We start from the raw sequence: 24,606 nt of genomic DNA on the forward strand, positions 1-24,606 counted from the left end.
ACTCTCTCAGTTCAATTCAAAGGAGCTTTACTGGCATGTATAGATAAGTGCACACACACACACACACACACACACACGTGTGTGTGCAAAACCATAAAAATATAACTGGAGGTACCAAGCCCGTTCTCTCAATACTTCATAACTGATTTATAAATATTTTCCTTTATTTTAAAATATGTAAGCCTACCACTGTACGAATATATATTTATATATTCACTTTTTAAAGGCTTATAATAAATTATTCAGAACTATGTGAAATGCATTATTTTTACGTTCTGGGCAATATTTTTGGTTCTATGGGTTGTATATGTTTGGGTTCTATATCTGCAGGGTTATATGGGGTCTTGAATTCTGGGCCGTGCTAATTCTTTATGTAACCAATCGTGACGAGACGTAATGCTATTTCCATATGATTGACAGTAAATATAACCAATGAGCGTCAGTAAAATAATTGACGTTGACTTATCGCAAGTTAGCCGACCAATAGGATTGAGGGATGGGTGGAGAGATGTGACAGAATATCGTCCGGCATCTTCACTCAGTCCGTCCAGTTCGATCGGCAACGGGAGCGGAGAAAGGAAAGCGGAGAGCCCGAAGGCAGCAGCCCCCACCACCGCCGGCCCAGGTTACCATCTAGCACCGGGAAAACACACTAGAGAGCCACCGCCGGCTTTACCAACAAGAAAACAACATGAGCAGCGAGGCCGAGACACAGCAGCAGCCGCCGCAGCCTGCCGCCGACGCGGAGAGCCCATCCAGCCCGTCCAGCCCGTCAGCTACCGCGGGGGATAAGAAGGTCATCGGTAAGCCTGTCAGCGAAACCTCAGTCCTCTCGGGCTGTGGACTCGTTCATTCAAAAGAATATATTTCTTTAATACTTCGGCGCTGTAAGATTTAACACAAATTTAACAGAAACGTTAAAGGATTTTTTCCGTTAGGGAAAGCGTGGCCTCACTGCGACTGTGTGGTGTCGTTATTCAGCCGCCAGTTTAATATTACTACTGAATTCCCGTGACTAAGTTACCCGGCTAGTGTATTTGTTATGGAGTTGTTTTACTTTATACATTTAAGGACTCGTGTACGTTAAACTTCAGACGTTAAACGGTCGCAGTCGGTTTAAATTTTCGCTCGCGTGCCGCGTTCCATCACATCCGCGTGCGAAGTGAAAGCCGCCATGACGCGTGCTCGAGTCCGAGGCCTGCTTCAGGCAACACGAGTCCCTCGCGCTTCTCACTCTATAGAGCCACTAGAGTTCATTACTGCCCCATAAACCCCCGACACGACTACTATATTACATCAGTCTTTGTTGACTCTTTAGGCCGTTGATGTTTACGGTTCATGAAACAGATCCTTGAGCTTGGCCTTGATCGTGATATGATGACCCAGATCATTATTAGCCATTCGACTGAAACACGTAACGTTACACCGTATCCAGCTGTCCAGGTCAGTGTGGACCGCGTCGGTCTGAATCAGAATCGATTATTGCGAACGCTGTTTTTTGGGGGAAAGCGAATATAAGTCAGACCAAACACTCTCCCTTTGTTCGAGCGGGGCGTTTGACGCGTCGCGCATACGTGTCCTCATTAACACCTTCAACGCCGTATCTTGAAGGATCCCATGAGTCGGCGGGCGAATTGTAGTACAGATTTCGTAACGATCGTGTAAATAAGGATCGTCTGCCTCTTTCTCGCGACCCCACATATAAAATGTCCGCCATGGTGTTTGGATGATGGACGCTTCTTTTGTCTTATCTGCTGCTACAAAAACTCAGAGCGCTTCGGACGTTTAGTCAGAAATACTAATCACCCGTGAGTCGAGATCTAAACGAAAATGTATCGTCTCGTAGTGCCTGGTTGTATCTAGTAGCGAGGATGGAGAATCGAGACTGTTTGGCCTCGATCCGGCCACATGGCTGAGGCTAGTGTGCTAACTGCAGTTAGCATCTCAACAGCATCACTTCCTACTTCAACCCTGCACTGAGCAAATGAGTGTACTTACTAACAAACTACCAACACCAGGTCATCTTTCACCCCAATAACTAGTTATATACTTCAAACCCATTTATTTATAAATATATATATATACAGTAAAAATAAAAAAAAATTTTTACTATAAATATATTATTATTACTTATTATTATTATTATTATTATTACTACTACTATTATTCTCAGTGGTGATTATTTTTTTTTAATGGTAATAAATAATATATATTATAATATAAATATATTCAGTCTTAAATGCTACTGATCCCCAAATATGATCATATGTGTAAAATACATTTGGAAACTACTTAGTGTTACATTTTATGTTACATTTTTATTTTATTTCATTGCATTTTTTTTTTTTTTTTTTTACTGTACTTTTTTTTTTTTTTTTTTTTTTTTTTTTTTTTTTTTTTTTGCTGAAGCATTATTGTTTGAATATTTATATTAACTTAAATTTATATTAAACAAGTTGTACTTGTAACAAAACACAAGCTATATATATATATATATATATATATATACACACATACACACACACACACACACACACACACACACACACACACACACAAACAAACAGTGTAGTCAACATTTGAAGTGGATCAAAACCGTTCATCAAAGTTGTCCTAAAACCAAAACAATACCCATGCTTGTCTTAGGACAACTTTGAAAAACTTTTTTGATCCACTTCAAATGTTATCTGTGTGTGTATAATATTTTATATATATATATAACATAAACACACACACTGTTTTTCACTAAATGCTCCCTTGCAGCCCCCTGGGGTTCAGTTGAAAACCCCTGTCTTAAAGTATAGTTCACCCAAAAATGAAAATTCTGTCATGTTTTGTTCACCCTCAGGCTGATCCAAACCTGTATGAGTTTCTTTCTTCTGTTGAACAAAAGAAGATATTTTGAAGAATGCGGGTAACAATGCAGTTACTGGTAGCCATTGAACTCCACAGTATGAAAAGAAAATATTAGGGAAGTAAATGTCTACCAGCAACTGCATTGTTACCCGCATTCTTCAAAGTATCATCTTTTGTGTTCAGCAGAAGAAAGAAACTCATACAGGTTTGGATCAGCTTAAGGGTGAGTCAAAGATGACAGAACTTTCATTTTGAGTGAACTATACTTTTAAACCCTGTGTTATGTCTTGATTATATTTGTTTTCTTCATTCTGTATTTAAGATTTCAGTCTTAATAACATGGATGTGGTTTAGTAATGTGAATTCTGTGGGTCAGGGCCTTTCATGGTGATGGAGGCTCTTCTGATAAGAGCAGCTGCCTTTGCATCACAGTCTATTAAAAGCTCCACAGTTGGAGGTTATAAATAGACACAAAATGAACTCAACTCGCCAATGATGGCTTTTAAATGGCTTTGCTAGTTTAATGCATCTTTTTCTCTCAACAGTTGTAGCTTTACTTAAAAACACTTATAGAGAATAGCGTACAATCTCTGTGTGGTTTTAAACTCTTATCTTTTCTCTTTGAGCAACAAAAGTCCTGGGGACAGTGAAATGGTTCAATGTAAGGAATGGCTACGGTTTCATCAACAGGTAAATAACATTCTCTAAAGACTCTCTCTGATATGATATGTGGGTCAGGGAACATCCACAATCCTATTACAGCCTGTATGTGCTTACAAAGCCAGACCTGACTTGCACTAGCAAGCTATTATTTATTCAAATATTTACCTTGCTGTTCAGCACTGCGTGCTTGTTTATTCTCCATCTGTTCTCAAAGATTAACATTTCACTCTCGGAACTTTTGCAGGAATGACACAAAGGAAGATGTCTTTGTGCACCAGGTAATTATTGCTTTGAATTGTCACCATGTTGGCACGCCAACATTTTGTGGGTTGGAATGTGTTTTTTTGATTGCTTGTGTTTGTGTCCAGACCGCCATTAAGAAGAACAACCCGAGGAAATATCTTCGTAGCGTTGGGGACGGAGAGACTGTGGAGTTTGATGTCGTAGAAGGGGAGAAGGTGGGCTTGAGTTTTGTTTAGAGTTTGATTCTACTGCACTGTTTTAGTGTTTTCCTGGCATTCAGTAAAGGTGCTTATTGTGGATAGAACAATGTATTATTTTTAAAATGCACTATCAGTCAAAAGCTTTTGACTTTTGAATACAAAAATGATCAGAATTTCTTCAGAATCTTGATTACATTTTTTTTTTTTTTTTTTGGACCTTAAGTGTGCATTGTGCATGTCAACTGTTATTGAAGTTTCTTGAATAAGCAGAGCCTGACCTGTATTGGAGTTATTTTATATTTGTTTGGTCACTACATAATTCCAATATTTCAGTTTATTTCATAGTTCGACTTTAATCTCAAATAGACTAAGCGTTAATAAAAATGATGTGTGGTTAGAGCTATTTATTGGGTGTTGCTTCCTTAAAAGTGCTAAAAAAGAAAAATTCTTAGTGGAGTAAAAATAGTTTTTAATTCCTAACATAAACTGCATTAAGGGAATATTGATTAAATATCACATTTCTGCCCAGACTACTGAACAGCAGCCTTTTCAGAATGACTTACAGGAAATTCCTCTTCTGCGCCCATTATCAAAACTTAATGTGTGTCTATTGAATTAGGAGATATTTGATATACATTTGTCTTCATTCTTTCAGGGTGCCGAGGCAGCCAATGTTACTGGCCCAGGTGGCGTTCCTGTGCAGGGTAGTAAGTATGCGGCTGACAGGAACCGATACAGGCGGTACCCACGCAGGAGGGGCCCCCCTCGCGACTATCAGGAGAACTATCAGAGTGACGGAGAGACACGGGAGAAGAGAGAAGAGGAGGAAAACGTCCCTGAGGGTGAGATGCAGCAACAGCAGCGTAGACCCACCTACCCCGGCAGACGGCGCTACCCACCGTACTTTGTGCAAAGGCGTTACGGCAGACGCCCCCCATACACCAACACACCCCAGAGAGCAGATATGACCGAGGTAGGCTGACAAAGAAAAAAAATGTAACAAGTTGTGTTTTTTAATCTGAATCCATGAATTGAATAGAACATTATATAGTATTTTGTCATTAGAAGATTTTTGCCTGAGATATGCTCCTCTTGGCTTCTAGGGTGGGGAAGGTGATGAAAACCAAGGCGGTCCAGACCAGGACAACAAACCAATGAGGCAGAACTACTACAGAGGCTTCCGACCAAGGTTTAGAGCAAGGTTTGCATGTCGAATTTGCAGCAGTAAGATGAGCAAGACTGCAGTTATAAGTATTCACAATATTTGCAATTGTGTAATATTGTGAATACCTTTTAGTTTGGCTGTTAAATCTCCTAAATTAGGGTTCCTCAAATCTGGCCCTGGAAAGGTCACTGCCCAAAAACTTTAGCTCCAACCCTAACCAAACACACCTGAGAAAGCTAATCAAGGTCTTGGGGGTTACTGGAAAACTTGAAGTAGGTGAGTTTGAGCTAAACTCAGGACCGGATTTGAGGAACTCTGTCCTAAATACTGTCATTTCAGTAGAAAAACTGTAGTTTGGTCAGTGTCTGCTCAAGTCTGCATGGCATTTTGCATATTAAAATGTTTTTGTGACAACAGCATTTTGTGTAAATACATTTTTAGAAATCAGTACAATAATGTGATAAAATCATTGTGCATTAATCAAGTTGTTATACGTGAAGATTCAATATTTTATGTCACGTACAAGTTATATGGCATACAACAAGCAGTGAAATCAGGTCTGGCATACTCTTTTTAGACTGTGCAAAAAAATAAGAGAAAATTAAATACAACTAATGAAATATACACAATATATTACACTACTACGCAGAATGAATACAGTGTGTTTAGTTTCTGCTTGCATTAAACTTTAGTTTAAGTTCTAGTTGCTTCAACAGCTGGTTCTTTGATTGATGTTCCACTGAGAGCTTGATGGCCCCTTACGGCAGGGGTCACCAAACTCAGTCCTGGAAGGCCAGTGTCCTTCAGAGTTTAGTTAACGCACCTGAACCAGCTAATCAAGCTTTTACTAGGTAACGTCTAAGCAGGTGTGTTGAGGCCCTCCAGGACCGAGTTTGGTCACCCGTGCTCTACAGCATCTTGCTGTTTGGAGCCGTTTCTCTTATTTGATTCTTTAGATTGGTTGGATCTTTTAAGGTGTGCGAGCAATTCACCATCATCAGTGTACACTGTTCCTAACATCACTATGTCTCTTTCCAGCAGGGGACCCCCACGTCCCCGGCCGGTGCGGGAAGGGGAGGAGGAGAAGGAGAACCAGGGCGAAGGTGGGCAGAACCAGGAGCCCCGTCAGCGCCGCTACCGCCGCAACTTCAACTACCGCCGCAGACGGCCCCAGACAACCAAGCCTCAGGACGGCAAGGACAGCAAGGAAGCTGACGCATCAGCCGACAAATCAGCCGCTCCCGAAGCCGAACAGGGCGGAGCAGATTAACTGCCACCGGCTTGAACATCTAGACCATCCGGCCGGGTGGGTGCTGCTGTCATTGCATGTGAATAAACATACTAGCTTATCAAGTGTGTCGTTTTTGACAGTAGCGTGCTTTCTCTCCCATAGAGAACCAGTCATGAGTCAGTCCTGTAAATATTTTCTTTGTCTTAAGGCTTTTCTTTGTTGTTAAATCTTATGAAACCTTTGCAGAACACATCCAGGTCACATTTCACCCCCACAACAAAATGTTGAATTATATTCTTTGCTTTAAGAAAATAAAGCTCATTTGTTGAAGCATTAAGATTTATTTTGCTTTGCCATCATTTTCATATCAATTCAGCACATTTTCTCTGTGAAATTCTTTTTACTATGTTTAAAATAACTTAAGTATTTATACATCATGGTAATGTTTTTTTGTTTTTGTTTTTTTGTGCCGCTTCCAAAATGTGATGTAACAGTGCAAAGTTGTTAATGTAATTTAAAAGAACATCTGTAACACAATGGTTTAATTTTTTTGTCTTTTTGGTGAGCTATGACTGAAGTTTGCTTTATATGTGAACTGCTGTTTTATCAGCACATAATTGTGTGGCAGTAGAATGGGGAGGGGATGGACTCTAGATAATGTTTCAGCTTCAGTTTGCACTTTTCATTGATGAAAGACTAGACGATAAGCAGTGGATTTGATTTAGCAGACCATCGGCGCTGGCCTGGCACACTATTGTGCTCATGCTACTGATTTATAGATTTCAGAAGTTGTTTTAAGCATGCTAACCTCTTTTTTTGTTTGTTTGTTTGCATTTGCAGTTTTGTCAAGAAGAAACATCAAAGATCTGAGCAATAAGAAACAGATATGACTTCGATCGTGTAAGCTTGCAAAATGCATTTCGACCAGATTACCACCGATTGCCTGCAGACTCTATGCAGACCTGTTTTCTTTTTCCATTGTTTTTATGTGACAGCTTAAAGTTTTGGGGAAACAGCAGATGTTTTTCTAAATCGGTCTTAAGTTTTTACACCAAATGGTTTTTAAAAGTAATTTGATATCTGGTCAGTTTGACATTTTTAAATAACTTTTTATGTATCCAAACATGAATTTTAACAAAGGCAAGCTGAAATAAAAACCAGAAACAGTTCCTCTTGTATGAGTGGTGTTTGCTGTGAACTAAGTCCATGAGGTCTGTAGAAAGTTTTGTAATTCACATCACTAGTGTCTCTGTAAACTGAGTGTCCTTCAGTGTCAGACAGTTCACTCAGACGTCGGTCTCCTTGCGCAGTCGCTCCATGCGCTGTATGTTGTTCTCCATGGCGGTGCGGTTTGTGATCTGAGTGGCACAGTTGGCAGGAAACCAGCCCCTCTCGCCATCTCTCATCCGCTCTCCATGACACCAGCCTGTGGCAAGACAGGGACTCACACACTGACCTAATTCTTCAATATTTACATGCATTCGTTTAGTTAATGCCTAAAACAAGAAAGTGTTATGAGAGTTGTCGTGGAAACAGAACAGCCGAATGTAGACCCTGCATGGTCCTCTCAAAGATTGCAATCAAGTTATAACACAGTATGTCTGAATTCACAGTATTCATAAAACAGTAGGTAACAAAAGTACACATTTAATGGACACTTTACTAGCCCACAAGGCCATGGGAGAGGGTTTGTGAATCACAGTCAAGTGTCAGAAAACTGACGCTGTTAGGTTGCATTACAATAAGAACATGACAGATGTATAGTATCCAGATTACACACTGAAGGTTTTTTTTTTTTTTTAATTCACTTAAAAGAAGTACCTACTCCGAGAGTGTGATTCTGGAGGGTTAAATTGTCTGGTTTGTAATAATTTCAATCACACCATTTCAGAAATGTACAAAGAAAGCTTCCATATTTACCTTCCACTTCCTGTGAAACGATGACCAATTCTGCCTGCTGCAGGCTCAGCTCATCTGGTGCTTTTGGCATGTAGGCTTTGGTAGCTTCATATTGAGGCAAATCTTGGATGCCCAAACAAAATTAAGTGTCAGCAATATGAGATCTTTTAAGCAAAAACAGTGGTTTCCAAGATTGACATTGCAAGGCTATTTTAATGACGGACGGATTGGACTCACCATCATTAGCAATGCTCTTGGTTTTCTTGACATCCCGCAGTGCTGTGACCCATCGAGCTCTGTCCAGCCTAAAAACATTTCAGAACAATAATCCATCACTTTGACCGTAAACAGGCAAAAACACTAAATACTAAGATGTAACATTTAAGTTGTCCTTTTTTTAGTGCAACTACTGTGATTTGTAAGCCAGTCTTTTTCAGTCCATTGAAGTGGTTTACATGGTTATGAAGTTTTAATCATGCATATAACTTTTACTCAAACAGCGATATTACCTTATAAAGCCTTTTGTTGTCAGCATAATTGAAATCGTTGAAAAACCTGTTGTACACAATCTACTACATGCCTTCTGTCGTCTTTAACAAGTAACAGGCCTGATATAATATAATGGTATAAATATAAAAATGTCCCCTTCAGGTTGTAGTACACATGTGTTTTTGCTGTGAAATCTTTACTGAAGCAAATGTAATAACTATATTTTTGGTAATATTTAAAGATGACTGAGGTAAGCAACTTCGGTTTACTTGATTATCCATAAAAGTCACGTTAAAATGCATAGAATATAATAATGTCAGGCTTTTGAGGAACGTCTATTTGTTTATCTCCCAGTCATCAATGAAATGCATTATGTTCCCACCTCAATAAAAACTACAGAGCATTGATCATGAAACGAAACATTTAAATATGATCTTACTAAGACAGTACTGGGTGCATTGGTGGTTTTTTCCTCCTCAAATAGGAGCTTCATAATCTCCTATATCATGATATAAAAGCCCAATGTAGCAAATACTGATTACTAAACAAAAACACATGCACAAAGCTTGTTTAAATGAACAGCTCCACCTGCTGACCAACAGGTATTTCATGGCTCTCTTACTTGCTTTCGGCCACGAGTATCTGTTCACTGCGGCCGTGGCTGTTGGGATTCATCAGCAGCTTCAGATTGAGTTTCGAGTCTGTCATTTCCTCCTCCACCTCCACCTTGTCCACAGTAGCATAGTCCAACATGACATAACTCTCCTCACTAGATAAACAGAGTGTTATTGACACTACAGTTATGCAATATACTAGTTTAATGTAAGTTGATACAGCAGTCAGTGGGGAGTTTTTTCTTTTTTTTTAATAGTGTATGAATACTGTGCACTTGATGTAAATTGTTCTGTATACCCAGAATACTGGCTAATGCAAAAGAAAGAGCAGTGCTGTAGTATGATAAGAGAGGACACTGAACAGCTGTACAGCATCACAGGTCTGACCTCTTTTTCTTGGTGACGATGAGCACATCATTGAAGAGGAACAGATAGTAGCTCTTAAAGATGAAAGCCTTCCTGAAAATGCTGAGATCGTCAGTGTACAGCGCCAGCTCACCGCTCTTCTTCAGCCAGCGGGATGACGACACTAATGGGAAAGGCTAAAAACACATAAGTATTTATATGCAAATACAAAACATTGAGAAATAATCCTTTTTAGCTTAATACACATCCCTGGTTTGTGTTTTTTGTTTTTTTTTGCAGTCGTCCATTAAAATAGCTTGCTTCTGAAATGTCTTTCCTTTTCGGCTGATTTCACTCTTACCTAAAATCTTGACATCAGGCAACCACAACCAATGCAAGATAACACTAATGCCAAACAAAAAAAAAAACTTATCATTATAAATAACAAATAAAAAAAAAAAATGGTTAAAAAAAAAAAAAAAAAAAAATAATAATAATAATTAAATACGTTTTATCGTGCAACCCTATAAATTTCCATAACTGACTCTGTTGTTTTTCTGTCCATCACTCAGAAACTGCTTTTGACACAATCTCTACTGTATAAAGCACTATAGAAATAAAGGTGAATTGACGTGACTCCAAAAAGCTGGAAGGTAAATATCCACTTTTTATGATCCAATCCATTCCAGACGAATAAACTAATTTATTCACTAATTTTATAAATTAAAATAAAATATTTAATTTAATTAAATTTTAATAAATATATGGATAAAATACCAAAAATCTAGGCCTTATCTGGGTCAGAAATGCAAACTGCTTTCTTTACATATATATATAATATACCATATATATATATATATATGTAAGCTTCACCAAATAAAAAAAAATCTAATCTGGGTCAGAAATGCAAACTGCTTTCTTTACATGTCTCTCAATTAAAAGTAAGCTTTATCAGTGACCTGAATTTTTACCGTACCTTGATTTTGCCGAATTCCATCTGTTTCTGGATGGTGTACATCTGCTCCGTGCGCTCCATCGTCCGCGCTCCATCATTACAGCGCTTCACCAGCTGACGGGTGAAAAGATTTAGAACAGCTTTGAAAAACTGCTTCAGCACAGGCCCGAGTTTGTGCCACTAAACCATTTCTGAATAATATGATATACAGTATGTACGTTGCAACTTTGAGAGAATCATATATCATTCATTAACCTCTGAGGTTTTGTTGAACTGTGCACCACAAAAGACTTTGTTACTTATCTATTTGTCAAGAAACCATCAAGACAACCAGATCAACTAGTTTTGAAAAGGTGTAGTTTTATGATGTATAGTGAGTAGCAGTGTACCTTACTGATAGCTTTAAAAGCCCAACAGGCAGCAAAGTATTCAGCTGTCTCTTTAGGGGTCTTCTGACAGATGGTCTGTGTCGTTGTGGAAAGACAAAATATAAAACAATTTCAGTACAAGTTCTAATGTTTCAGTGCAAGATCTACCGGTTTAGAAGCAATCAAACACACATGAACCAGCTAGTCAAGATCAAGGTTCACTGGAAAATTACAGGCAAGTGTGTCATGCAGTCATGTGCATAAACATCACTGTAACTACCAGTCGAGCCTCAGATTCCTCACTTGCATATTAAAAAATCTTTATATTTCTCTTCGATATCCACTGGTCTATTAACCTGATGCCGACACAAGCCGATGCTCCTAGTACTTTTGCATTTATTTTTGTTAATACAGTTTGAGTTGTAATTATGAATGTTGAGTGTTATTGAGTTATTATGCAACCACGTTAGCAGAAAAACCCATTCATAAAATCATGCTTATGTAAATTATGCAAATTCATAAAATCATGCTTATGTAAAGACAAAACACCACGTCAGCAGAAAAACCCATTCATAAAATCATGCTTATGTAAATTATGGAATAATTAAGAATTTTTAAAAATGTTTTTGAAAGAAGTTTCTAATGCTTTCAAGTCTGCATTTATTTGATCAAAAATACAGTGAAAACAGTAACATTTTGAAAAGTTATTACATTTTAAAATAACTATTTTTTCTATTTTCATCAGCCATAACTTCAGTGTCACATGAAATCTTTCTAATATGCTGATTTGCTGCTCAGTTTTGTTTATCATCACAAATTACTGGTGTTCAATTATTAATAATGGTTCTTATTATTAATGTTGTTGAAAACATTTCTGTGTAAACCCTGACATATTATCAAATCTTGCTCAATGAACAGTATTTATTTATTGTAGCATTATAAATGTGTTTACCCTGACATTTGATCAATTCTTGCTGAATAAAAGTATTAAATAAATAAAAAAAGAAAGAAAAAAGATCTCACCCTAGACTTTTAAAGAGTAGTCATGGTTTCCTCAAAAATATTAAGCAGCACAACAGTTTTCAACATTGTTCAGAATAAAAACAATTATTAATAACTGGGCATCAATAATAATTGAGCAGCAAATCAGCATATTAGAATGAGGATCTCTGAGGATCACGTGTTATTTTAAATTGTCATAATATTTCACAGTATTGCTGTTTTCACTATTTTGATCAAATAAATAAATGTAGCCTCAATGAGCATAAAATACTTATTTCAAAAAAAAATTTTTTTTTTAATAAAAATAAAACAAAATAAATTAAATTAAAATACATTTCAATAAATAAATAAACAAAACATTAAATTTTATTCCAATTTCCAAACTCCCAGAAGAACTTAGCCTTAAATCTGTGGCTAACAGGAGGATTGTGTGGCTTACATCCAAAAGAAGTGGCAGACGAGTAATTCTCTGCATTGGTAATAACAGCAATCAAACCAAAATCTGTGGCTAACAGGAGGATTGTGTGGCTTACATCCAAAAGAAGTGGCAGACGAGTAATTCTCTGCATTGGTAAGATGAGGAAGGAGATCATGGGCAAACCTCCACACGCTTCACTGCCTTCAATCTCCTTCAGAGTTTCTCGAAACGCATTGTTACTTGACCTAAAACACAGAAACGAACCACAAGTCACACTCAATTCCTATTAACCACCATTTTCCAATCAAAACGGCTTTGTAAGCATCCGTTCATTAGTTTAGATGGTACTGTGTGCATCGGTGCTCACAGGAGTTTCTGGAGCGTTCTCTGCTGGAAGGTCTCATTGGAGCAGTACACAATGTACGGCTCGAAATGCTGAGTCGCATATTTATTCACTATATCACTGATGTCCTGGATCAAAGGGTGTATTTGGTGCCGCATATCCAGATCCTCAAAAAACCTAAGAAACATTACAGAGCATATGTCATGCATTTATGCATTTATACCAATCTTTGTTGCAAACAATGTCTAAATAATTCCCCATTTAAGAATAAAAAGGTAAAATGATCAGTGCAGTGGACATGTATTTGATTATTTCTTTTAGGCAGCTGACAAAAGGAAATACTAGGATGTAAACAGCGCCATCTGACTTGAACAAACCACCAGGGGGCGCAAAACCATCACGTAACTCTCTGCTGCTCACACTTTATTTATCAGTTTAACAGCATTTTAAAATACAATGATACATTAATGGAAGGCATGCATCATATCTCTAATTTTCTGGACTGTCACTAGGTCTCACACACCCTTACTGTGATTTTTAGTGATTTGGAGATTTCAATTTCAACACACTGCTCCGGGTGTGTGTTCACGGTGTGTGTGTGTGTTCACTGCTGTATGTGTGCACTTTGGATGGGTTAAAAGCAGAGCACGAATTCTGAGTATGGGTCACCATACTTGACTGTATGTCACTTTCACTTTCTATACTTTGAACTCTAGAAAATGTCTCTGGTTTCCATTTCAGAAATCGGTTCACCTTAGTTTGAGAAGAATGGATTTCTCCTAACAGTACAGATTCACCGCTGGTCAACTTTAACACCACATTTTCACAAATGACATGCCTTTTTCTCCATAAGCTCCTATCAAACAGAAAATTTAGAGTCTGTTATTTCCCAGCCCTAACGGCAACTCCCAGCCTCACTCCCACACTGCAGCTCATTTAGTGTGCTTGCTTCATAAACAAGACCAAACCACATGACACAACATGCTCTGAAAGCTTTAACATATATTAGAGCCACTATACTTCAGATTATTTTAGAGCCACACCACTTCGTGTCTCCAGAAGAACCACGCATTCACAGTTTCTGAGACACAGGTATAATTTGTCATTGTAAATGTGTGAAAGCCCCTGTTTTGAGGAACATGAATCCAGGCAGCGGCAAGCTGCTTAACCAGTTTAACCAGCGAGTCTGAACACGTCCAGCAGTGCAGATACTGCAGTCATCTGCTGAAAACTCATGTGTGATCTTGCATCCAGCTTTTTCATCTCATATTAAATTTGGCTCAAAAAGGAGCTGGACCCGTAATTCCACTATTAATGATACATTATAAGACACAGTATTTTTGTATCTACAGCGGTCATGCACTATATGGTCTAGCACACATCAAGCACCAAAGTACTGAGGAAATAATATTGGGCAGTTGCAGTTTTGCCAAGTCCTGCAGATCTGGGCTTCTTTTATTCTGTTGCCACAGGTTGTTTTAGTTTTTTTTTAGTGAGATTTTGGAGCGATTTTGATAGCCAATTTCCCCCAGAACGCGATTGGGGTAGTTTTGTTATCCAGACCTGGCAACCCTGGCCAGTTGGAGCTGCGACATGATCCACAGTTTAACTTGCAACTTGTCTGACTGTCACAGATAAAAGTGACGTGCGCAAATCAAATAAATTAAATTACTATAACTGAAATCTCTTGATTTGCATAAAAACTTCTTTCTAATATCAGTAGTTTATCTACGAGGCTTTGCATTTAAAGGGGCGGTCAGACTACATTTTGCATTCCATTCCTATGTATGCACCAGCTGGAGACCAGAAACGCAAGCTTAATTCACATTTCACTGCCTTCCAGAGTTCAAGTTTGGTGAATTCTTTGACCTGTGATTAATTTCAGTGTGAGCTCTTAGCTGAATTAAAAACACAAATTTTAAAGTTGCAGGTTTGTATCATTGCAGAAAGTGGAGAAGACTGTATCAAGGACCACTCAAAGAAATGTTGTGTGCTCAAAGTCTTGTGTGACCACCTCATGCTTGAAAAAAATAACACTGATAATGATTTGATAAATTCTGCATATGCACAGAAAGCTAGACTGTACTGATTTCTTAAAACAAATTGGATCACACATCATTCACAGAGTTTTGTCCTTTCATGCATAACCTCAAGTTGTTAATAACATATTTAGACAAATTAGAATTTTTTCATCTATAAATAAGTTACACTCTGCTTGTCATATTTTACAATGTTTACATCCGTTTCACAGTTTCAACAGAAATGTGCATAACTAATACTTTTCATTCATTAACTTCACATAGTGTGAACATATACTTCTGAAAACCCACTAAAATATATTTTCTAGATTTCATTTTTTAATGAATGGCATATCATGATCCTTATTAGAATTCATAACAAAAGAGGATCTTTGTACAGTTTGATCCGTATTAAAATGTAGAGCATGAGTGAATGTTTGTACCGTTTGCTGACGTCCTGGATGACAGATATGTTGGAGAACAGGTGATGGTGTTCTGTTGTTGTCATTGTCTTTTTCAAATCTGTACTATCCTTAAAATGAGACACCAGGATGCTTAAACTGTGCAGGTAGGAATATTCTGACGTCATGATTTCAAAGATGGCCTGCAAAGCAAAGCAAAAAAACAAACAAAACAAAAACAGATACAATGTGACTTGTGGAGTATCAAAATGGTTAAAAAAAAAAAACGAATGCATTTCTTTTCCAACGTTTTTAATGAATAGTGCCATGTAGAAGTGATCTGAACTCATTATTACAAGGAAACCCTCTTATTGCTTGAGCACAACTGATGGATTGACGTCATGAACTTTAAAAAAATAAATAAATTAAAAATAATGCAACCAAAACACTAATCTGAGAAAGAAAAAAAAAGAAAAAATACCTTTAATGTGACATCAAGAACTATGAACTACCTGTTCCACCCCATTTGTGCTTAGATGCACCTCGGGTCATGTGGCTTAAGGAGAAGTGTGCCATTACTTTTCTAAGTGTCAGACTTGTAATCTTCACCCAGTGGACAATGAAATCACACAGACTTACAGCACGACTCTAACCATATGTTAAGACCACAATATCACATACAGTATATCTATAACAACTATCAGAGATCTGGCGTACTCCTCTTTTTCTCTCCTGAAAAGGCCTTTTGTGTCAGTAAATCATTTATTGTAAGACATGCTTTAAAGTAACTGGCACAAACAAGCTTTAGGAATGAATGGCCTTTCCAAGAAAAACCACAATGCAGCCTCATTAAAAGCGGCAGGTGGAACAAATGATCAGGTAAGAGTCAGATGTGTGGGTGTGTCTGGGTGTGAGTGTGCACTTTAGTATTTACACAGCCGTTTGAGTGCGCTCATATCAACACTACAGCCTTCTGACAATGACTACATGATCTTCATTTACTCGTGCCAGTCTGACATAATGGCCGTGAAAACATTTGGATACACTTACAATGTCTTGTTGCATTAGATCAGCTTTTCTCAACTCAAGCATGATTCCTGAATTGTGTTTACTGTACAATTCAGGTTTGAACACACATGTACCGGCGATTAGCTCATTAGTAGAAGTGCTACAGGAACTGAGTGTGCCAAATAAAGCAAATCAAAAAAAATCTTCTCTGTTGCTCATCAACCAACAATATTAATAAAAACTGCGTATAGTGAACAACAACACATCAAAGCTAGTGTCACATGCAAATTGAGAAGTATGAGCTATGTGACAAGAACTGATTTCACTTTTAAGTCATTTTTATTGAATGCATGGGTGCGTTCACACTAGCAGAGTAACCACAGGTGCAGCTCATCACATGAACTATCAGCATGTGATACTAATGTTTGACAGGCAAAGTATCAAAATTCTTTTATATATCAATATATTTTAGCATTAAAAAATTAATCAGAGACAGAGAGAGTAATATTGTGAAATAGTATTGTAATTTCTATTTGAATAGATTTTAAAATATAATTTGTTCCTGTCATGGCAAAGCTGAATTCAGGCTTCAGTGTCAAATGATCCTTAAGAAATTATTATAATATGCTGCTAATAACAAACATTATTAATAAGAGCACCAAATCAACATATCGGAATTATTTCAGCTTTGCCATCACATGAATAAACTACATATTAAAATATTAATCAGAATATTATTTATATTTCACAATATTAGTGTTTTTTGATAAATAAATCTTAAAAAGACCTGAATTATTCCATACTTTTGACCAGTAGTGTATGTGTGTGTATAACAAGGGAAGATGCTAATAGACTCACTTCTTGTCTTTTGCGTTCTTCAGGGGAGATGATATCTAAGACGCCCAAATCCTTAACCTAAGTTTGAAATATGACAATAAATGTACTTAGTAAGAATCAACAACACTCTTTTATAAATATAAATGGGTCAAAGACATTAAGATGTACGCTTCAAAAGAAATTTACAAGAGTGATTTTGTGTCCATAGAAAGCACATTAAATGTAAGTAAAGTGTCTACCTTTAAGGTTTCAAATAAATATTTGGAGAATAAAATGTCAAAATTTGGTTGAAATAATGTTACATTGTCATTCAGTGCAACAGAATATTTATGTAGAAATTCCAACAACATGCTTATTCTGACATTTACATATTAAAATATATAAAAGAATAAGGAAGCATATTACATTTGATTGCATTTCAAATGAGTAAACAATTCTTACTGACAAGTGGGCAAAACCTAGGATAGTGCCAAATGTAAAAAATGTAAAATTACAACTAATTAGTATTCTGGGTGAAAGTAATTAGGCTTTTAATATGTCATAAATTGATTTTTGTTGTAAATATGCCTGACAAGATTGTTACACTGAATTACATTTGAGTGGGTCTCTTCTGTAAATCAGGGAGAAATGTATGTTTATTTTTTTGCTCAGAAAAACAAAAACAAAATTGCAATTAAATTAAAGAGAAAAAACAACAACCACTTAAAGCATTATTACACTTATTGTTTTCATGCTTAAACCCTTTTTCGTCTTTGACCCATATATTTTATATATATATATATATATATATTGTTTTATATATATATATATATATATATATATATATAAATTAATATTTTTAATGTAATAAATGCACTGCATCTATGTCCTAAGTTGAAATAATTCATGAAATTGGTTAAGTCTCTAAACGTCGATCTCTCAGAGGCTGATCTCAAGCGAGTGACCCTTCAGCAGGGATTTGGTCCTCCTCACCTTCGGTAGTTGACTCCATGTCATGTACGCTGCTCTGTAGTTCTTCACCACGATGCCCTGATTCTCCTCCGGTGGCTCGGTCAGCGAGCACTCATCCTCCTCTGTGTTCAGGCTGCTGGCGTTCAGGCCTCGCTCCTTGATCTCCTGATAAAACCGCGGCTCTGTAAGACGACGATGAACAACTTTCAACCTGCTGTAGTTTATATAATACCAGTTTTGGACCTCTACAACAATCTTTGAGGGAATAACATTCCATCTTACTTTACCCAAAAATCTAATTAGATTCAAAATGACAGTAGTGTTCCATTTGTTAATTACATAAGTTAAAATACTTCTAAAACATTTATATGTTAAACTTCTATTAATACGTTACTCAAATCAAACAAACGTTGTAGTAGTTAATTAAAAATTTAATGGACCTGAGTTAACATGAACTAACAATGTATTTTTTAATGCTTATTTCATTTTAAATGTTTATTTAACTAATATTAACTAATGGGACTGCATGCATAGTTTTCTGAGGTATATACAGTTCATCAAGTCACTTGGGAAGTTCATAACGCTATCAGCTTGGATGGATGGATGAATATTTAAATTTAATATGGCACAGTTCAGATACATTCGAAATTCCTTTACAATCGAGGCCTCAGGGGCCTATCTAAATGCAATGATTGTTCCTCATTTTCTATATTGTATGACAAGTTGGTCACAGGCTACTAAAACTGCCCTCAAGCCACTTGAGTCATTATATAAAAGCTCTCTAAAGATTCACGATAAGAAAAGCAGACGATTCCATCACTGTCATATTCTTGTAAAATACCAATTTCTCAGCTTTGAAAATCTGATAATTCACACCAATCTGTGTTTGATGTATAAGATCCTTTATGACAACGCTGCTCCTCCACTAAAAGAATTCATATCTTTGGGCTCTGAAACAACAGCTCGAGCCACAAGATCTACAGTGCGAGGTGAATGCAGGATCTCTAAACGCAGGACAGTATTTGGAAACTCTGCTTTTTCTTGTATGGCCGCTCATCAGTGGAATATGTTGCCTACAGAGTTAAAAAAAAGCACAAATTCTTACACATTCACACGCCAAGCAAAGAAATGGCTTTTATCAAATCAAATTTGTCCCCACATGTGACCAGATATATGTATACATGTGTGTAAGTGTGTGTTCTAAGGTCTAAGTATATGAAAGGTGTGAACATGAACTTTTGTACAATTTTTTTTTTTTTTGGGCAAGTATAAATCTTATTACTCATGTATGTTTTATATATTGTAGCTTAACATCAGCCTGCCCAGGGACTACGGGTGAAAATTAGCTCTTGAGCTAAAACCCGGTACTATGCATCTCTCCCTTTGAGGTTAATGTTTATTGTATGCTGTCCCTGTTTCTTTAAATAAAGGAAAGAAAAAAAATACTATATAGTATACTATATTATGCATTGCAACAAAACATTTTAGGAACAATGTTGAATAACAAACCATCTTTGAATGAGCCAGTTTCCTTCCTGTTCCTGATCCTCCCCAATGTTCTCTGTAAGGAAACAACATAAATACATCTGAAAATGTGATATTAATATTTACTTTATCTCCACAGGCTGAAAAAAGGTTCTTGGATAGGTGACACGTTGAGAAAAACTCCATTAATAAACAGATCACACCACACAAAAACACCCCGATATTTCAAAAAAACCTCTTATAATACTAATAATATTGAAAAAATATACTACTAATTAATCATATACCGAAAGAACAGAATGGAGCTGAAAGGAACGCTGAGGGAGAGATATTAGGAATAGGGTCGGGACACGGTGCAGGCCTGAACTGAACCAGTGTCACTCACACCAACAGCTTCAATGTCTCATATTTACTACACACTTCAGTATTCATTTATGATTATGTCACGAATCAAAGTCTAAATACTAAATGAAATACTAAAGATACTACAGTATTAGTCTATGAACATATTACTGATGGCCTGATATATAAAAACATGCGTTAAAATTTTAACAATCACAACATATTTTACATTGCAATAATGTTGTATACAACAAAGTTTGAACAAACTACAAATCAAGACACTTGCCTTCCGTCCAGATTTCTGTGCTTGCTTTTGGTTGGCTGTCTTCTCTTCGCTGACCGGTGTCAGCACTTCTGTTTGGAGCTCGCTTGGTAAAGCGTCAAGATTCAGACTAGTGACGGCAGCACGGTACGATTTATTCCTGCGATTTCTCCTCATCGAAAACCCAGCGCCCGAATCACTGTCATAGTCCTCCCAGGAGAGGTCTGTGGGCAGGGTCACCACGGTGGTGTGGTGGCGGTTTCTTGGGCGGCTGCTCACAGCCAGGTTCTTAGGGATGAGCTGTCGAGCGCCCAGCCTGCGAGCGGCTTCGCTCTGGGTGCTGAGCACTACAGCTCTCCGCTCATCCTCTGGGGAGTCCACTCTGGACAGGTCGATGCTCGAGGACGAACGTCCAGACGGCTGGTCCAGCTGAAGGACTGAGCTGAAACGGCTCTCTGGAAGAAGGAGAGACTGGTCACCCGTGGAGCCATGGGGATTTCTGTGAGACATGGCGCCTTCGGCTGGAGGAAAGCGGTCGTCACTAGAAGAACATCAGGTTGGGGTCACCAGCAGACCACAGCACTAACCTGTTACAACAGAGATGGGTGGAGTGACCGACTACTCAGCTGCAATTCTGATCGAATGTCATTTGAAATCATAAAGGTGGAAGTCTTTTCATTGTAAATGATCTCAACAGAAGAGAAGGGAGGTCAAGTGCACTGGAGGTGAACAAAGCATCTGATGCATTTACAATGCCTTTGAAGAAACTATTCACCACCTCTTTCAACTCATCAACAAAGCACTCAGTGAAGCTCAAGGGAAAGTTATTATGTTCTAGACTTTGCTAGTATAATGACATTATCACCTAAAGATAATAAAAAAAAAATAAAAAAAAAAACATGTCCAGCTCACATTTCACTCCAAAATCAAAAGAATCCAATATTGCATAAATAAAAAAAAATGAACCATAGGTTGTGTTGTTGTTGTTTTTGTATTGGGACACTATTTTAATCATCTTGTGTTAAAAATAATTTTGTAATTCCATTATTCCCAATAGGGATTGTTTTTATCTCATTACTGTAATTCTTTATTGTATTGCACTTGCAGTAAAACTGAAAAAAAGTATGTTCTTTTTTTTGCCATATATAAAAATACATTTAATTAAAATAAAAAATAGGAGTGCACACCATTTTTTTCTTTTGAAATTCAAATCAGCATAAATTATAAACGCCATCATAAATACTACTATAAGCAACTGCAAAGTATATATGAAGCCACATTTATTTAGATAGCCCTTAATATAACACAGATTGTTTCAAAGCAGCTTTACATTAATAAACAGAAAAATAACACAATCCAATAAAATTACTAAATTATGAAACTGTCAATGTTGCAAAATTAATCAATTACGAATAACAATAAAATCAACACTACAGCAACAGTAAAATTATAATTATTATTAAAAAAATAATTTAAAAATAATAATAATAATAATCAGGACAATCAGAGTTGTTATGAAATAGACATCATTTACTATACCAGCGTGGTTAATGGTGTATATATTTTAGGATGCAGCATAACAGATAACTCATCTCCTCTAAGTCTCCCTGCTCTCATGCGATGTAAAAAAAATCCGGAAGGTAAAGCGCTGCACGCAGCTCCATCTGTTTTAATTATATTGTTATACATTTTTTCAGCATTGCCACAAGCACGACACTTCCACTGCCGCTACTGCTGCCTGTTATTATTCCGGGAGCCCAATCTCACACCTGTTTGTAATGTCCCGTGATCAGGGAAACAGGTGCACACATTCACGAACACGTTACGTTTCGTATAATACTCACATAATTATTCACAAAAAAAAAAAAAAAAAAAAAAAAAAGGCCAGTTGGGCAACAGAGTTACTTCACTCTAAAAACAAAAACAAACAAAAAAAAAACTTTATTTTTAAGAGTGCAGATGTGACACTACAACACTAGATTTCCGCACATTACAGGGGTCAAAACATAAAGCTTATATTTACAGTTTATTATAAATCCATGCTATAATATTTAAAATAATAATAATAATAATAAAAGTCTGAACTGTTATTATTATAAAAAGTTTTATTTTCTTGGGCAGCTTGCTTGAACTGTTGGATAAAACTTGCAGGAACATTTTAACCTATAACTGATCTTAGTTATCTGGATAAACACCTCACTGTAACTGCATTTCATGCCCAGATCAACTAGTTATCAAAACAAGAGCACCCTCAGTCCGTTTAAAGGTCATACATAAATACTGGATTGACTTACCCGGCTAATATCACACGCACAGTGATTTTAAAAAGGAACAGATGTCAGATGTCCCTGCACGGATCCTGAACATACTATATTTTTAGCAGAACTTCAACGAATTCCTGAGCCTACGCCTCTTCTGTATCTCACTACGTCACTCAGGTGAGCCAAGCCACACCCACCGGAGCTCGCGCGTTCACTTCCTCAGACTCTCCCCCAGTCTTGCAAACATTTGTATTTCATTACATACTAATGATATGACATTCATTTGTGCACTTATGGTCAGATGGAAAATGTGGAGGTGTTTTTCTTCCTTTCTTTTTAATCTACTGGTTTTCCAGGACTGCGCATTGCGCCATCTGCTGGTAAAGTGAGTCACTACATGAACTAAACCCCCAAAGCTTCAGTGAAGTTGATTCTTCTGATGAAGTGAGTGTAGTTTTATACTTTTAATTTTCTAGTATGATGCGAGATTAACCTTCTCCAAGCTACTGTCGATAATATAAATATTTATGAGTATGCATTGACAAATTCAGTTCACTTCTACTTCTGTTACAGTGTTGGGCAAAGTTAGCCTACTTTTAAAAGAATGCATTATAATATTGTGTTACTCCATAAAAAGTAACTAATTTCATTACTTTTTATGGAAAGTAATGCATTATGTTACTTTTTTTGTCGCCTGAGCTGTGCTTGTTTATTTAATTTTAGTAACCAACTGTAATGGCCCTGTAATGTAACAAACTTAATAAGAAACTGTAGATGCTCTCTCACACCAAAAGTGAAATGAATGAGCCTCAGGCTGAAGGAAACCCCCGTTTTCTCTCAACACGGGGACAGGAGAGCTGTCAAGGACTAAATTGGAAAACAAGGTACCCTGAATGCATTACTTAATTGAAAAAGTAACTCAGATATTTTATTGTAAATTTAAAAGTAATGCATTACTTTACTAGTTACTTGAAAAAGTAATCTGATCACATAGCTTGCATTACTTGTAATGTGTTACCCCCCAGAATACTCAATGGCACTTGTAACCTGTAACTTAATTTGTATTCATGAACCTTCAGTAAAAATAAATTAAAAATATTAAATGCTATTAAAAATTCAATTAAAATTTAAATGCTATATTAAAACAATTTATTAAATTAAAGGTCTCTTTTATTCTTTTATTTTAAAATATAAATATAGTAAAAGCATCAGCAACTGAACTGTCACTTCATTTAAATAATATAATGTATTGGATTTGTTTTTGTGTGATGTGTTTGAAGTATTTCATTGACACAAATTGTTATTTTAATTTTTATTACATTACTGTCGCCATTGGGAAATTATGAATAGGACATTTTCTAATGGCAATGACGTTCACATCTTTCTTTTCAGCATCATTATGGCATCTGATAAACGAAAGCAGCATGTTCCCAAACTCAAGGACCATGCTTATCACTCATACTTTTAAATTATGTCATTTTTTCTCTTTTTTACAGTTGTACAGACAAAAAAAAAAAAAACACTCAAAATACATCAACTCTACCCATCGCACAGTGAACAACAGACAAATTACGTTTCTATGCATGTGTAAATATGCACATATACTTTCTCACACATACAGATTCACATCCGGCACTTTTCTGATGTCTAGTTACTCTAAACACATTAACAGTAAAGAACAAGCTACAGTTGCCAAGCGAGAAAGAAGAGATAGCTTCATTTTTGGGGAGCGCAGCATGGCTGAATACACTGTCATGATTTCATGACACATTAATCAACATCATTTCCCCTGTCAATGTAAACGTCTTATGTAAATCTCAGTACAAAGGGTGACAGGGATTTTTTTAATAAGACCACCAGATGCAATAGAATATTTAATATATAGGACATTGGCTTCTGTTGTCCTATTATGGGTTTCATAATCTTTTTTTTCAGCAGTGGTTGTTGGATAGGTCTGATTTACATTCTGAGCTTTCTTAACTGGGTAGACTGGGTAGCCAATTATCAGTTGTGATCTCTGACACCACCTTCTGGTTGTGTTTTTGCATTATATACCTACAGTGCAAAGAGACTACTTGTAAAATTCTTGTCTTTTGCATATATATATATATATATATATATACAAACATACAAAAGTTTGGGATCAGTAAGACTTGTAATGTATATATATATATATATATATATGTATGTATATATATTCACACACACACACTACCGGTCAAAAGTTTGGGATCAGTAAGACTTGTAATG

At 36.7% G+C, this 24,606-nt stretch overlaps 2 protein-coding genes across 7 annotated transcripts; one reads left to right on the forward strand and one right to left on the reverse strand.

Moving 5' to 3' along the window:
• The first annotated feature begins 491 nt into the window (after positions 1-491).
• On the forward strand, positions 492-7,527 carry LOC109095078 (Y-box-binding protein 1). Of its 4 annotated transcripts, none has more exons than XM_019108737.2 (8): positions 492-803; positions 3,483-3,546; positions 3,764-3,797; positions 3,888-3,977; positions 4,618-4,935; positions 5,066-5,163; positions 6,166-6,433; positions 7,199-7,527. In XM_019108737.2, exons 1-7 carry the CDS (start codon positions 692-694, stop codon positions 6,395-6,397), a joined length of 948 nt encoding a protein of 315 aa, XP_018964282.1. In that variant the 5' UTR covers positions 492-691; the 3' UTR covers positions 6,398-6,433; positions 7,199-7,527. The 4 variants fall into 4 exon arrangements, with proteins under 4 accessions (XP_018964282.1, XP_018964283.1, XP_018964284.1 ...); XM_019108738.2 differs by having other exon boundaries at positions 6,169-6,433; XM_019108739.1 differs by having other exon boundaries at positions 5,066-5,151.
• LOC109095077 (rho guanine nucleotide exchange factor 16-like) lies at positions 7,324-22,541 on the reverse strand. Of its 3 annotated transcripts, none has more exons than XM_042762899.1 (15): positions 22,390-22,541; positions 20,120-20,682; positions 19,516-19,567; positions 18,028-18,188; positions 17,077-17,133; positions 15,253-15,413; positions 12,816-12,968; positions 12,564-12,693; positions 11,050-11,124; positions 10,682-10,774; positions 9,748-9,902; positions 9,369-9,515; positions 8,495-8,562; positions 8,279-8,380; positions 7,324-7,784 (listed from the first exon to the last, which is right to left on the reverse strand). In XM_042762899.1, the coding sequence occupies exons 2-15, from the start codon at positions 20,603-20,605 to the stop codon at positions 7,645-7,647; spliced, it is 1,980 nt and encodes a 659-aa protein (XP_042618833.1). In that variant the 5' UTR covers positions 20,606-20,682; positions 22,390-22,541; the 3' UTR covers positions 7,324-7,644. The 3 variants fall into 3 exon arrangements, with proteins under 3 accessions (XP_042618833.1, XP_042618835.1, XP_042618834.1); XM_042762901.1 differs by lacking the exon at positions 22,390-22,541 and adding an exon at positions 21,639-21,783; XM_042762900.1 differs by lacking the exon at positions 22,390-22,541 and adding an exon at positions 21,635-21,782.
• Between the last annotated feature and the right edge of the window lie 2,065 nt (positions 22,542-24,606).

Source organism: Cyprinus carpio, chromosome A8 (genome assembly GCF_018340385.1).
Source record: "Cyprinus carpio isolate SPL01 chromosome A8, ASM1834038v1, whole genome shotgun sequence".
Lineage (NCBI taxonomy): Eukaryota > Metazoa > Chordata > Actinopteri > Cypriniformes > Cyprinidae > Cyprinus > Cyprinus carpio.

Coding starts and splice junctions, on each gene's coding strand:
- LOC109095078 (XM_019108737.2), top strand. CDS start 692: ATGAGCAGCGAGGCCGAGACACAGCAGCAGCCGCCGCAGCCTGCCGCC. Junction 3,798..3,887: donor AAGATGTCTTTGTGCACCAG/GTAATTATTGCT, acceptor GTTTGTGTCCAG/ACCGCCATTAAGAAGAACAA. Junction 3,978..4,617: donor ATGTCGTAGAAGGGGAGAAG/GTGGGCTTGAGT, acceptor TCATTCTTTCAG/GGTGCCGAGGCAGCCAATGT.
- LOC109095077 (XM_042762899.1), bottom strand. CDS start 20,605: ATGTCTCACAGAAATCCCCATGGCTCCACGGGTGACCAGTCTCTCCTT. Junction 10,775..11,049: donor CTTTTAAAGCTATCAGTAAG/GTACACTGCTAC, acceptor TTCACCCGTCAG/CTGGTGAAGCGCTGTAATGA. Junction 8,563..9,368: donor ATACTCGTGGCCGAAAGCAA/GTAAGAGAGCCA, acceptor AAATGTTTTTAG/GCTGGACAGAGCTCGATGGG.